The following is a 16,358-nucleotide window of genomic DNA, read 5'->3' on the forward strand; positions in this document are numbered from 1 at the left end:
ATAAAAGTATGACCTTGAAAAAGCTGACTGGAGGTTAAATGCCCATTTAGTTGACCCTACTTAGTAGGTCAGTTGATACCTTCTTGGTGTTGGTGGTAGTGATAGTATTATGCGCCACAATATTCAATCATAATATTGAAATATGCACTCAAAAGGAAGGGGATATAAGAAATGAATTTACAAAGACAACAGGGAAAGCAAGAAGTAAGAAATAGGACGGTTTCTATAAAAGGTGATAGAAGATTTGTCTTTAATGATGTTTGTACATTATTTATATTGTTGATTTCTGGATAATATTCTGTTGTAGGTATTTTTTGCTTTTGGTGCATGTGTTGTGCGATTGCCCAACCCATACCCCTCCAAGTGTCTTAACTAGCTAGTGATCCTGTCCCCTTGTAGGCTACCTTGGTTCCTAGGGTTGTCCTACCTCACTTCTCCATTTGACAGGCTTTTCTCTAGGTACTCTCCTAGTAATTATCTTGACATTCCCCTTGTCCCTCCTACTCGGCTTACTATCCATCACTGTACTCCTATGTTGGGCCTCATCTACAATGGCTTCACCTGTGGAAAAGCAAAAAAATTTCATATATGGCAAGGCTGGTGGTAATAAAATAAATGCACCACTGCACCAGTAGGGGTGCAAGCTTGGCCCAAACACGCACTAGCCCGCTTTGTTCCTAAGTAGGATTTGGGCTCAAAATTCCAACCTTAAGGGCTAGTCAAGGTAGGAATATTTTGACCCTGAATTAGGGTTAATGATGCAGATCCATCAACAAAAAAGACCCTTCTGTCTTAGAATACAACCAAAGTTGATAGGTGAATTGGTAGCAAGGACCGCATTGAGCTTTGAGGCCAGTTTTTACCCCGTCAAAAATCAAAATTTCTTTTAGTTGAAACTGGTACTTTTCAAGCAAGGTTACGACCCTGAGTTTCAGGGCATATATGGCCTCCATGTCATCTGATTCCTTGCCTCCTACCTATATAAAGCATAATAAACACAATGGAACTAGCAGTTTGCCAGAAGAAAAAGAAGAAAAAAAACCCATTGAAAAGTTATCATTCAAGTATACTAACAAATGACTGGTTCCGAGAAGCATGGTAGAAGATCTCGCTTGAGAGCGAGATCTCGCCACCTTGAAAAACCGAGATCTCGACCATTTCGGCGAGATCTCGATCGAGATATACAATTTTTTGGCAGCAACTCGATGGCCCATCTCAGTGGGTTTTAGGGTCTCAATTGGGTTGAAACTTGGTATTTCGCCTATTTAAGGCCTTCTGAACACATTGGTGGCCTTGGATTTGTCAAAAAACAACCCTATGTATGAATTATAAGTTTACCCATAGTGCAAAACCGAAATGTTGCAAGATTAGGGAATGCAAGGTTATACAACATGTAATATAGAACCTTTAAGGCATATAAATGAAAAACAAGTGTATCAAATGCATCAAGTAACCTAAATGTAATCAAAATTCCATCCATATGAGTATCACAATCTTAATTTTCAAGAATAGAATAATAAAATTATACAACCATAAGAAGTACTATTTAAGTCATTAAATCATAAGTTCATAAGATAAGCAGAGAATGATTGATCTTTTTTCGATGTTGTAGGTGTGCTAAAAGTAGTTGCAGGTGAAAATCCAGCCGAAATCCACAAAAAAAGGCAAAAATTGAGAGTTCCAGAGAGATCCAGAGCGAGATATGGCGAGATCGCGAGCAAGAGATATCCCAACTCTCTGCTCGACCTCCATCTTGTCTCCTATGTGAAAAAACGAAATATCTCGCGAGATCTCGCCCTCGTAAGATCTCCCACCATGCCGAGAAGTATAAACTGCATTGCATACAGGCATAGAATCATCAACATACATGAATTATTTCATAGAATGATTACATATACAACAGGTCAACAAAATACAATGACCAACTAGCAACTACAATGTCCCAGATTTTAGTTCCATGTCTGTAGTAGTACTCTGAGTATTGGATGAAAGCTGGCCATGACATATTGCCCATGAAGTTATCCTAAACTGAGACACTGCGCTTCTATAGGTGGAATCATCCACATAATGTAGATATCCCATGTGTAGTTTCGACAAATTTCCAGCATTTTCCCCTAAATTTCGACGAGTTTTGACGAATGAGTTATCGATTTACGTGAAACACCAGGTTGAAATCACAAAATTCAGCCAAAATGGTTTGGGGTTCGAAACTAGAAAGGCAAAACCTAGTGGAAGCTTCGAAACTCAAAGGGCAAAACCTGGCGGAAGCTGTCGAAACCTGCAAAATCTTGTAGGCTCCAATAGTTTTGGTGGAAATTTTGACCGTTATGATAAAAACCCAGTACTTTTTCTACTCCACCCATGTTTCATCTCGTTTTTTCAAAAACCGAAATTTTGGTCGAAATTTCAGTGGTTTCAACCGAAATTTGTAACATGATTGGTTGGGCATCCATTTTTTGTGTTCCTCTTGTAATCAGCCAACTTTATTGACCTAAAACATTGGTGTATGAATTGAGTATGAAAATCCCAATAAATTGTTGTTTTTCAGTCCAATCCTTATTGAAGGAAGATTTTAGCCCTCCTCCTCATTAGAGTTTTCTTTGGGCCTAGTCCTTATCAAAGTTGATAGATGTCAATTAATTAGTCATTATTAGAGTGATTATAAGGTTACTCAATTGTTTTATAGTTCCTTAAGGAAAATTAGGCTGGTAGTAAGGGAGTAGGAAGGACTGGTTTCCCCTCCGATTCCAGACACCATGTATCCCACACAAGATTTTTATTTTCTACTTTTCCAGTCCAATCAGGACTACAACTGTAGGCTTTTTAGCTCCTTAAAAGCCCCGGTGTGGATATAACATAACATTTTTTAGGATATTGACAAGATTTGTTTCAAATATCATCAAGATTATTATTGTTTCTTCTCTGGGAGACTCAACAGTGGGGAAGTTGCACTCCATTATGAACTAGATCGGGGACCTTGTATAGCTGCTGGGCAGCCATCCATTGTTAGCCAAGCAACACTCTGAAGGGGTCTCAGACAGGAAATTCCTCACACCTGCTACCTCGTCACCCCTTTTTTTTTTATTCTTAATTTTCAGCAGCAAAGAACCTGGTTGATAGATTCTTGTTCCTCAAAATAAAATCCTAACAGTTTGCCATTCTCTCACTGGAATACTTCTCTTTCCATGTATTATAGCCCCATATCATCCCCTTCCCTGGATCAGAATTCCAGCTTCATCTGAGTCCTAGAAGACCAATGATCTGTAATTTCACTCAACAAACTCCAATTTTCTTTTGTTTTTGATAGCTAAAAGTGTTGCATTATAGAAGAGAAGAGTACAGAAAAGGTAATCTCCTAGAACCCAAATGGGAGGGGATTCCAACAAAGGCATTCCTTTGTATCCATTAGCACATACCGGAATGACCCAATTACAATCTGTAATAGACATGACACTTCTGAATTAGATCCCTAAGCTCATTAGTAAACATTGCAGGCTCCCACTGGACTTCAGGTTCACCCAGCGATACCCCAGTCATAAAATCTGTTGGCTGCTTTTGTTCACTCCACACATGCCTGAACTTCCCCCCATGCAGCTTAGCTGACTGTTGAACTTTTCCTCTTTAACAATTGCACCTTCAACAGCCCCCGATTTCCCATTAATTATATCAACATTCAACACCCAGCCTAGAATCTGATCTGATGGGTTTCGACAAAGGACCTTTTTCTGTACATATTTGAAGCCCTCTTAGCATCACATGCATCTCCATGGCTAGGACCAACAGCACTTCTCCTTTCCCAGCATAAGCTAAGGTTGCCTTTTGCACAGCATCCCTAACTAAGCCTCCAAAAGTTTCCACAGAGCTTGCTAACGCTCCAACACAAACTTCTATCAGTTCTCCACCTTACTTTGTCAAGCCTAACCTCAAAGCTACAATTCAAATAAACCCCCACATCATACTATTACTTCATGAATAGCTTTGTCTGACAATGGACAAACCTGGACATAAAGACATCACTATTTTGCTGGAATTTCATAGAACTGAGACACCAATTTGGTGCTTCTCAAAACTGTGCCAGAACCATTTTTACCAGTCCATTTCAGGGTGAAAAACACACAGAAAACAGAGAGAACATAGAATGTGTTCCATTTCTGCCCCCAATAAATGACTTTTTGGAAGGTTACAGTTTTGACCCTCGGGGTATGAACCCAAAACTACAAGGTCAGAGTGGAGCAAGCTTACTGCAGCTGAGGTTCATACTCTCTTAGTAACTCTAGGTGCTATAACAAGAAAAGAGAAGAGACAAAAGTAAGTAGAAACAATTAACTGCCACTGACTATCAATTAAATCTATTACAAAACTAGAAACTACTTGCTTAATCCCTTATAGAACCTAAATATCTATTATATGGGCTAACACAGTTGGGTCATTACAATAGATTACCCAAAAATAATAAAGCCATGGCCCATGTAACCCATTAAGCACTGAAAATAAGTCTGACATGAACAAGACTAAAAATGTTACTAAACATAAGTACAGGACGCAATAAATCAAAAAAGATCCAAAACAAATGTATTTTATGTTCCTTAAGCAAATTTTGCATCTACCTCCCACCCCCATGGACCCCACAGGCAAGACCCACTCTACCCTCTTTCCTCCTTTTTAGAAAACGTAAGGTAAATGTCCAAGTGGTATGTCTACCCATGGAACCTTACTGGGTTTGGAGGAACTAGGAAGCCCCTTCTCCTTAGACCCCTTGCCCACTCGGTTACCACCATCTTGGTCTCAAATGCTTCCACTGTCTCCTTCTAACCCAATTCTTGGCATCCACTACAACCACTTTGGGCCATACGTCATTTATGAGCCTACCAAATCCACCACCCTTCTTGCCTTCATATCAAATGGCTCTTGGTCCCCCTTTTCCAAACCCACTCGGGTCTTAACACAAGTATAGACCTCTCTCCACCAACTTCATACCCTCTCCCATGATATAAGCATCTGGCTCCCATCCTCCTCGGCAGCTTTTCCACTTCCTCACCTTGGAACCCCACCCATAACCCTAGCCTAACAGTCCCATGTTCCCCCTTGATTTGGTTCAAAGGTCAAATCCCTCGCCACTCTTTCACACTTTGCAAATCCCACAACCACTACCTTCCCACCCAATGATTTCTTATCCACCACCATATCCCTACCAAAACCCACTGTATCCATTGTGGGAACGGTACCAAGACGTAGGCCATCTCTTCTTCACCTATCCCTTCTCCTAATACTTTTGGGGAAAATCGTTAACCTCCATCTAGCCATGCCCTGAACGATCTTATGGCTTGCTCATGACTGGTTACGGATTTTGAAATCCTTCTTTGGCTCCACTATTTGTGACCTTATTGGTATGTTGGGTATTGAAGCAGCCGTTCATCATTTATGGTTAGAGCGAAACCTTTGGAGATAGATGTCCAACTATAAGTCCTTCGACTCAGTTTGGAAAGCCATTTGCTTTGATTTCTCCTCTAAACTCTAGTGGTTTACCCATCCCCCTTTTGTGAACACCACAAGGAACAAACTCATTGTTGTTACCTAGGGTCTAGATTTCTTCCTTCAGCCTATTTGATGTTGCCTCAAAGGATGAGGGCCAGTCTTTCAGGATCAATTAATCAAATGAGCGGGCATATTAGGGTCATAACCATGCAGTTAGGGTTTCTACACTGTTTTAGGGATCGAGGGGTTCTGTTAGGAAAACTAGGTCCAGGGTTGATGAAACTTAAACCTGAATTTTATTACTTTCCAATTTCAGATTCAAACTTCAAGGATTTTAGGGTTATAGAAACTAGGGTTTCAATTGGTTAAAGGAAGCCTCCCCCTCCCTTCACTTTCCTCCTTGTATATCCTCTCTTTCCCTCCAGCATTTCTAGTAATGCTAGTTTATTCGTCCAAAAAAAGAAAGTTCCAAATGGAAGGATTCTTTGGGAAACCCAATTGTTGAGTAAGATAGGCATTGTCTAGAATGGTTACATGTGAATTTTCACTTACCACGCATGCATTTGTGTCGTCCCCATGAGCTTTTAACCACCTATTTATTTTATAACACCGAGAATCCTCTAAAATTAATGCTGTCACATTACCTACTGCAATTGAATTTGAAACTAACAGTTAATCTAGGTAACATAGGGCATACTGGAGCTTATTTATTGTGTTTTATTGTTAAATAATATCTTTTTAGTACATAAATATTCAATAGAACTACCAGTCTACTACTACCACCACTCATCATGACCAACATGTCAACCATAAAACCACCAGCGCAGGGTACAATTTGAGATTGCTTTCCATGAAGACTTGCAAAATGTCCCCTTACTGCCAGAAGAGAAGAGAAAAGAAAAGAGAGGAGGAGGAGGGGGGGGAAGAAGACCTGATTCATAAGTACCAATGGAGAATAGATCTAACTGGAGATGAATCATATTACCTTAGATATATCAAACTGACTAGACCGACTTTGCTTTGCTAGGATTGCATCTATGTTCTTTCTGATCTCACTAATCATTGTCTTGAATAAATCCTACAAAATAAAATACAATGAGACAAGACAGAAGGTACTACAAAGAAATGCCTTATTAGTAGTAACAAAAATAAATGGTAGAGCAGTACCTCAAAAAGCAAGGATATTAATTGGCCAGATAGTTCCAACCGCTTGTTCCCCACATAATCCTGTTTTACAAATTAGAAATATTTTTAGCGGTTATCTAGAAGGACACGAGTGTTGGAATCATAATTAACAATTCAATAAACTCCAGATTTTTGCTCCTGCATCCTTGCTTCGTTGAGTACATTCCCTTCAACTGAAGAGCCAAATACCTGGCCTAATACAAAAGTATGGAGTCTCTGTTTCCTCTATGAACATGTGTTATGATAGCAAGTTTGCAATCATTTGAACTTCTAAAAGGTTGAAATATATAAGTAACCAATACACCATCACTAAACAATAGATTTATACAAATTACAGCTAGCAAAATCCATTCAGTCCCAGTATGTTTCATTAGGTGAGAGATAAATTCCCAAAAGCCCCCAAACTCCCATTTAAATCCAATAAACTCAAAAATCCTTTTTGGGAGCTTCTTGATGTCCTTCACATCTGACAATCCCTTTTTTCCCAAATCATCCAAGTATAATGTAGTGGAATAAATTTGTATATATCATATTCACAGCAGCTTTAACATACACATGATTTGTGGGCCACAACCAGAGTTAGCTCAACCATCAACCTATAGTTTGTCCCACATGTCACAAAGGTGATGAGAATGACGCTGAAAAAAGACTCAGGATCAAATGGTGTCAAGGAAGAAGAGGAAAAAGTGAATGATAATGAGAATATTGCGGGAGTTTATGGTGAAAGGGAAGGGGCAAGTGATTCTATGGAACAACTAAATGGAGTCAGCTACATGGATCCATAGTTGCCAACCAGCTCTATCCAATATCATACTAGATACAAGTTTCAATATAAATTAAATCACTCCTCCAAAATGGCGCATTTAAGGGACTCAATTGGAAATAGCCATGTCATCCCAAATGACTTTCCTGTAGCTTATCATGTATCAGGGCAATTCCCAAGCCAGCTATTAAATAATTATTCTTACTTTACCTTTCCTCCGTCAAGTTTCACCACCTCAGTCTGTCCTAGTATAACTGAGATTACACACCGAATATTCCATCTTTGTTCTAATTGGCTTAAAACCTTTTGATTACAAGATTGATCTCCATAATTTTAATTCGGCATTAATTCCAAGTGGTCTAATCTACCAAAACGATGTCATGAGCAAACCCTTATCTTGAATAAAGGGCTTACCCAGTGCCGAAGCTCCCACACTGTGGGGTCTGGGGAAGGGACTTTCTAGGCAGCCTTACCCCTGCTTTGCAGAGAGGCTGATTCAAAACCGCGACCTCCAGCGCACAATGGAGAGACTCCACCATTGCGCCAGGCCCGCCCTTCAAAACCTTATCTTGAATGTCTCTTGTTAAATCATTCGTGACAAGTGTAAATAAATAAGGGCTTAAAGTTTATCCTTGATGTAACTCAATCGTAATCGGTAATCCACTACCTTAGCCCCCCACCATTCTTACACTAGTCATCATACGCGTTTGTAACTATATCCACATATTTAATTGAAACATTTAACCTCTCTGGTACTTACCAAACTAGCTTTAGGGACTCTGCCATAGGGATTTTCTAGGTTAATAGAGACCATATGAGGATCCCTTTACACTCTCTACACCTTTCTATAAGTCCCTTAATTAGATAACAAGCTTCCATTGTAAATCTTCCTAACAAAAAATCCAATTGGCTCTCCATAATACTAGGTTCTTGTCTCAAACAGGCTTAAATTACCCTGCAATTTCATACTATGACTCATCAAATGTATGCCTCAGTAGTTATTGCGGCTTTGGGTATCAACTTTATTTTCGTAAATTGGAACTAACTGACAATGCTTCTCCATTCATCCAGAATTTTGCTAGCCCTCTTAGCTTATTAAAATGCCTTAGTTTAAGCAAAGACACCCTATATTCCTAAGCTTTTCCACACTTCAGTTGGATTTCATCTGGATCCAATGCCTTGCCAACTTTATTATCGCTAACAATCCTTTTACTTTGGATACCATAATTCTCTAGATCTCCTCCTTTTTTTGTTTTTTGGTATTAGTAATTCTATACATATGTACACAAAATTGGTGTCATAGTGAACTGTGTGATCCTCCAAGATATTCATACTCAAAGTGTGCTCATTTAGTAAGCTAAAGAAATAAACTTCCCATTTCTTCTTTATTTTTTCATCCCGTACTAGTACTTTACCACGTTTTAACTGATTAACTGTTCAAAACTTTAGACTTTGAGGATTATGTTGAGAAACACTATGTTGGTAGAATGGCTTAATTGAACCGTGATCTCAAGTCCTCTATTTATAATAAAGGAAAAATAACATTATTACATAAATACCCTTACTTGGGCAACAAGGAATGGGAATTTACATGAACAAAAAACTCTAATAGAGTTGAAGTCCTAGTAGAACTCAACCAACATTCCCCCTCAAGTTGAAGGATAGATATTAGTCATGCTCAACTTGCCTACAATAGGAAGGAAATCTCCTTTCAAACCCTCAGGTAAAACATCTGCCAATTGGTCTCCAAACCTCACAAAAGGCATCCAGACAAGCCCTTGTTACAGCTTTCCTTTTACAAAAAAAACAGTCAATTTCAATGTGCTTAGTTCAATCATGTTGCACAGGATTATTAGCAATACTAAATAGCATTCTTGTTGTCACAATATAGCATCATAGGGTTTGGAACTTAGACTCCAATATCTTGTGGCAAGCCTTTCAACCATAGTGGCTCACAAACTCCACAAACCATAGCTCTATTTTCAGCTTCAGTACTGGATAAAGCTACCTCATTCTGTTTCTTAATTCTCCAAGTAACTAGATTACCTCCAACAAATGTACAGTAACCTGAAATTGACTTTCTGGTCGGAGATCCAGCCTAGTCTACATCAATGTATGCTTCTACTCTTAGATTATCAGTGGGTAACAAAAGTATTCCTTTTCCAGGAGTTCCCTTCAAATATTGTAGTATTCTGGAAACAGCCTTCATATGAGCTAAATATGGATCATGCATGAATTGGTTCACTATCCCCATAGCATAAGCGATGTCTGGCTTAAGGTGGGACAAGTAAATAAGCTTCTCTACTAGCATTTGGTATCTTCCTTTGTCCACTGGTTCTCCCTCTTTTTCTTTAAGTTAAGCTCCAGCTTCAATAGGGGTATCAATAGCTTTACACCCCAACATTCCCACTTCTGATAATACATCTAGGGCATACTTTCTTTGGTATAGAAATATACCATTCTTTGATCGAGCCACCTCAATCCCTAAGAAGTACTGTAACTTCCCTAGATCTTTAATCTAAAACTCTCTGCCAAAAAAGTACTTCAACCTTTGAATTTCTTCACCATCATTCCCAGTGATGAAAATATCATCCACATAAACAATGAGAAGTGTGATGTCAGTACTTGACTTCTTGACAAGTAGTGTGAGATCAGCATTGCTTTGCTTGTACCCAATAGAGGTCATTGCCTTCAAGAGGCGTCCAAACCAGCATCTAGGATACGGTTTTAATCCATAAATTGACCTTTTCAACCGAAAAACTTTCCCTGTAGTATTGTCATCAGAGAAACCATGTGGGATTTCCATATAGACTTCTTCCCCTAACTCCCCATGTAAGAAGGCATTCTTTACGTCTAGTTGGTGCAAGTTCCAGTTTTTATTCACAACTACAGACAACAAAACTCTGACAGTGTTCAGTTTCGCAATAGGGGAAAAAGTCTCCTGATAATCTATCCCATAGGTCTGGGAAAACCCCTTTGCAACTAGTCTAGCCTTCAACTTGTTGACTGATCCACCCATATTTGGTTCAACTACAAACACCCATTTGCAACCCACTGGTTTTTTTTTCCTAGAGGAAGTGTAACCAGCTCCCAAGTATCAATTTTCTTCATTGCCTGCATTTCCTCTACCATAGTTGCCTTCCATCTCATATTAGCATAGGCTTCCAGCCAACTTTTAGGAACAAATATAGAAGATAGAGAGGATATAAAAGTACGGTAAGAGTCAGACAATGAGTCATAAAAGACATATTTAGCTATGGGATGCTGAGTACAAGATCTAACTCCTTTTCTAACAACAATAGGAAGATCAGAAGAAGAAACCTCAAGGGAAACAGGAGAATCTGATTCTGGAGCAGGAGACTGAAGTGGTAACGTGTCACCTTTCTCCACCTGCTTTAGCCGATTGTAATTCTTCCTCTGATAAGTCTGCACCTCCTTATTCTGGTCAATCTTGTTTTGAAAGACCTCAATAGTGTGCCTCATAGGAGTGGTCTCCCCTGACCAGGTTCTTCACATGGTTCAGAAATCGAAGGGGGAGGATTAAAGTCCTCAGGTATACTGGCTGAAGTCTCCCCCTGGTCAGGAAACACTTCTTGAACTCCTAAGTTGTGTTGTGGTGGTGTGATAGAAAGGTCTAGAGTTGGAAAGAACACCTCTCCTCTAAGACTCTCCCCCTGGAGAGGTGTATAGTAAGGGCAAAACTCATTAAAAAGGACATCCATAAAGACAATGGTTTTCCTGAAAGAAGGATGATAACATTTGTACCCTTTCTGAGTAGCAGAATACCCTAGAAAAATGCAGAGTAGGCCACGGGGAGCCAGCTTACTTTGATGGGTTGTGATTCTGACATCACAGACACATCCAAAAACCTTAGGGGGTATAAGAAAAGAAGAGGTTCCCTAGAGAAGCTCATAAGGACATTTAAAACTAAGTATCCTACTGGGCATCCTATTCATAAGATAAGAGACAGTGAGTATAGCATCACTCTAGTATTAGTCAAGGACATTCATAGCAATCATAAGTGAACGGGCTATCTCTAAAAGATGCCGATTCTTCCTTTCGAAAACCCTATTTTGGGTAGCAGTATCAACACAACTACTCTGGTGTATTATGCTTGAGTCAGAGAGATATCTCTCAAATTCACCATCAATGTACTCTGTGCCATTGTCATTGCGAAGGATCTTCACAGTGGCATTGAACTGAGTCTTAATCATATTATAAAAACCACGAAAACATCGATAAACCTCATTTTTTTGTTTCAAAAGATAAATCCATGTAGAACGAGATTGACAATAAAAAAAAAAAGTAGAAAGTATCTATGGCCAGTAATAGACACACGTTGACAAGGGCCCCACACCTCAGTATGAATGAGTTCAAAAGGAATAGATTTTCTATTATGAAGAGAAGGTAAATAAGTAGATCGTGTCTGCTTCACAAAAATGCAAGCTTCATAAGAAAAATCATCCTTTTTACAAGAAGAAACTAAATCTGGAAATACTTTCTTAAGAATTCTTAGAGGGGGTGACCTAGCCTACGGTGCCACTGTTGAAGGTCTGATATTACCGAATGGACTGGATTAGGAAGAATGGCGATGGGTTTGAAAAGAATTAGAAGAAGAAAATGTAGGTCTCTCTTCCCTAATCGAACTTAGGCTCTGATGCCATGTTGAGAAATACTATGTTGGTAGAATGGCTTAATTGATCGGTGATCTCAAACCCTTTATTTATAATAAAGTGAAAATAACATTATTACATAAATACCCTTACTTGGGTAACAAGGAATAGAAATTTACATGAACAAAAACTCTAACAGAGTTGAAGTCCTAGCAGAACTCAACCAACAGATTACTTCAGTCTTAACTGTTTTAAGTATTTATTTACTTGCATTTTGCATTAGACTTGGTCTTTTCTGTATACATAATATTTATCTTATGACTCTTAGTTGTTGTTCACCCCCTTTAATTTCATTTTCTTATTCTTATCATTCTTCTCATTTCTCTAATAAAATGTTTACCAGCATTGTTAGTTTTTAGGATCAATTCATAAATTTATGGAATCATGGACAACATTAACATCTTAAGTCTTCGCATCTAGAATTTTTTCATTTTCTTGGTGCCATCTTAGTGAAGGTATGTCCATGGTGGGAGATCTCGCGAGATCCCGATATCTCATTTTTTCACAAAGGCGAGACGAGATGGAGGTCGAGAGCAGAGAGTTGGGATATCTCGCCATATCTCGCCCTGTATCTCGCTAGAACTCTCAAATTTTGCATTTTTTGTGTATTTAGGCTGGATTTTCACTTGCAACTACTCTTTAGCATGTCTACAACATCGAAGGAAGATCAATCATTCTCTGTTTGTCTTATGAACTTATGATTGAATGACTTATATAGAACTTCTACTAGTTATATAATTTTATTATTCTATTCTTGAAAATTAAGATTGTGATACTCGTATGGATGGAATTCTGATAACATTTAGGTTACTTGATGCATTTGATACACTTGCTTTTCATTTATATGCCTTAAAGGTTCTATATTACATGTTGTATAACCTTACATTCCCTAATCCTACAACATTTCGATTTCACACCATGGGTAGACTTAGAAATCATACATAGGGTTGTTTTCTAACAAATCCAGGGCCACCAATGTGTTCAAAAGGCCTTAAATAAGCTAAATACCAAGTTTCAACTAAATTGGGACCCTAAAACCCACCGAGATGGGTCATCGAGTTGACACCAAAAAATTGTATATCTCGACCGAGATCTCACCGAGATGGTCGAGATCTTGGTTTTTCAAGGTGGCGAGATCTCTCTCGAGAGCGAGATCTTCTACCATGGGTATGTCATGCATCCGCATTCTTGATTTCATTTTGGTAAAACTTGTTTACATCTTGAATTGAATAACAGATTATACCTAATTACTTTTGTCTGTCTACCCTACTAGTGCTTGTAACCTATCTAGCATCTAGTGAATTACTAACTAAAAGAAAGAAAAAAATTCCTTTTTCGAAAACGTAAGTTTCATGTAGCAATGAATAATAATGTATAGAAAACGACAACTTCAGAAAACCCTAGGAGAAGGAGAGGTCTCCAGATAAGCTGGATAGGCATTAAAAGGCAACTTCAAAGAATGTTCTTGTATCATAAATGTTTTTTCTCTTTTAATGAGTTAAGGTGGCTTAAATTAACTACAACCTCAGGGAACCCTTGGAAGAGAAGAGGTCCCCAGAAAAGTTGCATAGGCATTAAAAGGCAACTTCAAAGAATGGTTTTTTTTTTTAATGAATAAATAATTATATTAAAACAGGAGACAACAAGAGATACAAAGAGAAAAAAAAGGGGGGGCAACAACCAGTCAAGAGGGCGACTAGAAAGAGAAGTTTAGACTCCAAAAACTAACAATCACCCTATTCCTCAAAAAGTCATAAACTGGGGGTGGGGAATAGAAAAAAGCCTATAAGATACATCAAAATAGATAGCATTCCAAATCATGATTCAGAATCGAGATTTCGAAGTCCATCTTCTCATATTGTGCTCCCACCAAAGATGGTGAACAGTGACAGCGAAAACAAGCTTACCCACTTGGTCACAAATCATGGAGCCAAAGAAAGTTCTTAGTATCCAATTCCAATCTCGAGCAAAACCAAAAGAATATCTCGATCTAGGCCAAATTGAAGCAAAGGCTAAACTCCAAATGGGTTGAGAGAAGGGAGAGGAGAAAAACAGGTGGTCAAGGTTCTCAATACCATTCCAGCAAAGGATGCAGCTGGGGTTGGCAGAGATGTGGTGACTGATGAGGAAAGTGTGGGTAGGGAGGGCTAAGTTAAGGGATTTCCAAAGGGTGAGGGAGTGACGGGGGATGTGGCCTTTGAACCAAACCAAGGGGCCCATAAGACAGAGGGCGATGGGGATCTAAGGAGGTTCCAAGCAAAGGCAGTTGTGAACGTTTTGGTATGCGAAGGGATCCATAAGGTGCGGTCAAAAGCAGAGGTTGATAGGGGGGAGTTCCAAACTTCTGTGAGACTGGGGTGGGGAGAAGGGGACCAAGAACCATTAACAATAAAAGATGAGAGAATGATAGCTTTGGGGATGCGGGAGTCATAGACAGCCAAGGGACCAAGAAGGGAGAACAATATACCCATCGGAAGTCAGGGATCTAGCCAGAAAGAAGTGGAGGATCCAAAGGAGATTTGAGTAGAGATTGCAGAAAGAGCGCGGGGGCGGAGGGTAAGAAGCTTTTACCAGATCTAGGAAGAGGAGGAAAGAGTCAGGACAGTCCAGATGGAATCCATCTTGAGAAGATAGGAGTAGACCCAAGAGACCCAAACGGAATCATGCTTAGAGGCAATTTTCCAGATGAGTTTGAGGAGGCAAGCCAAGTTAACATCAATAATCCGACAGATTCCAAGGCCTCCTTCAGATTTAGGCTGGCAGATGGCAGCCCAACTAATAGGCTGCCATCATAGATGTTTTTTCTCTTTTAATGACTAAAGGTGGCTTAATCTTTTATGAAATATTTATGTTGTAAAGACATGTGAAAGGACTAACACTTAAAATGCCTTAACTATCATGTGCCTCACTGCCTAAGCATTTTGACTACCCTAAACTGAACAATAACTCCTCACAGCCATGGCAACTATGAATAGTAGTCTTTAGGTAAATAAGAAACCATAAAGCTTTACATAATTGAAAATATATACTAGTGTTTGTTGTCATCAAACCTTAATCGTGAACAACTCAGCAATGTGACATTTTTGAATAGGCGCTTCCCACACAGAGGGCCATGGGCAACACCCCACCCAACATTCACGAACTATATGGTAATATCTGCTTCAATCTTTCCTCTTTATCATAAGGGGGATCAACATAATGACAAGGACACCAAAAACAGACAAGAAAATATGCAACTGCAGATGGGTAAACACATGCACATGACAATATGGCCAAATGAAACAGATCCAGTAATTTTGCTTGACCTACAGTTTTCACAAGAGAATATTGAAATAAGAAGTGAATAAACAAATAATACCGACTAAGATAACAAGTTACAAAGGAAATGGAAAGAAGGACAAGTTTTTCATAAACAGGGTCATATTGCTCACCTTATCATCCATTGCATCCTTATTTAAAATAGCATCCATCATGCGTCTCATCATCACAGCAATGTAAATACATTTTGGGCGAAAATTGCCTCGATGAACCTTTGAGAAAGAAATGTTCAGTTGTAAGACTATCCAATGACTGACCTTATCCTTAAAAAGTTTTGCATCCTCAAGTGTATGACTTACAGGAACATTAGCAACAAGTACATCACGCAGGATGTCCAACGCTCTTCCTTCCTATACCCACAAAAAAAAAAAACATGTAGCAAAATGAGGACCAACTACAAGTGTGCTTCTAAAAAGGAAATCTAAAAAGTTTAAGAAGGCAAGTAACAAAAACAAGAGGGGAAAGGAAAGGTTGAATCAAAAATTCATTCAAACAAAACCTTATCATGTGAAGCACTTGAAAAGGTGAACCTCTTCACCTGCAAATGTAAACCATAATACTGTCAGATGAACCATGGACACCAGTAAACCATAAAGCATTGTATATATACACACATAGAACTTGGTTGTCAAGGCATAAGACGATGCTAGGCAAGAGAGGGCAACAAAAACCAAGGCGACAAGGTGGCCACCGAGGCGCACCTAGGCAACGCTTTGAAAACTATACACACCCCCCCCCCCCCCCCCCCAATAAAGCATACAAGGTGGTAATGATGCAGGCCCACCACCAAATTGGGTGTTCTCCTCAGGATAACCTGAGGGTTGGGATATATGATAATACGCCCATTGCAAGGGCTTAAAGTAGGGGTACCCACAGCGACTCAGTAAGTACGAAATTTTCCCTAGTTTCTTCAGAGTTTTTACTTTAACTCATTTGAACATGGT

At 39.1% G+C, this 16,358-nt stretch overlaps 1 protein-coding gene across 2 annotated transcripts in view; it reads right to left on the reverse strand.

Annotated features, from left to right (window-relative positions):
* Positions 1 to 16,358, reverse strand: part of NRPC2 (nuclear RNA polymerase C2) — a 131,231-nt gene that overhangs the window by 85,978 nt on the left and 28,895 nt on the right. For both annotated transcript variants that reach the window (XM_089153749.1, XM_089153750.1), the window contains 5 exons: positions 15,914 to 15,952; positions 15,714 to 15,764; positions 15,528 to 15,626; positions 6,643 to 6,702; positions 6,461 to 6,553 (listed from right to left, as the gene is read on the reverse strand). In XM_089153749.1, the coding sequence (XP_089009875.1) occupies positions 6,461 to 6,553; positions 6,643 to 6,702; positions 15,528 to 15,626; positions 15,714 to 15,764; positions 15,914 to 15,952 (342 nt within the window). The remainder of the gene's footprint in view (positions 1 to 6,460; positions 6,554 to 6,642; positions 6,703 to 15,527; positions 15,627 to 15,713; positions 15,765 to 15,913; positions 15,953 to 16,358) is intronic.

This window comes from Hakea prostrata, chromosome 4 (assembly GCF_041222555.1).
Source record: "Hakea prostrata isolate BN-2017 chromosome 4, UWA_Hpros_2, whole genome shotgun sequence".
Classification (NCBI taxonomy): domain Eukaryota; kingdom Viridiplantae; phylum Streptophyta; class Magnoliopsida; order Proteales; family Proteaceae; genus Hakea; species Hakea prostrata.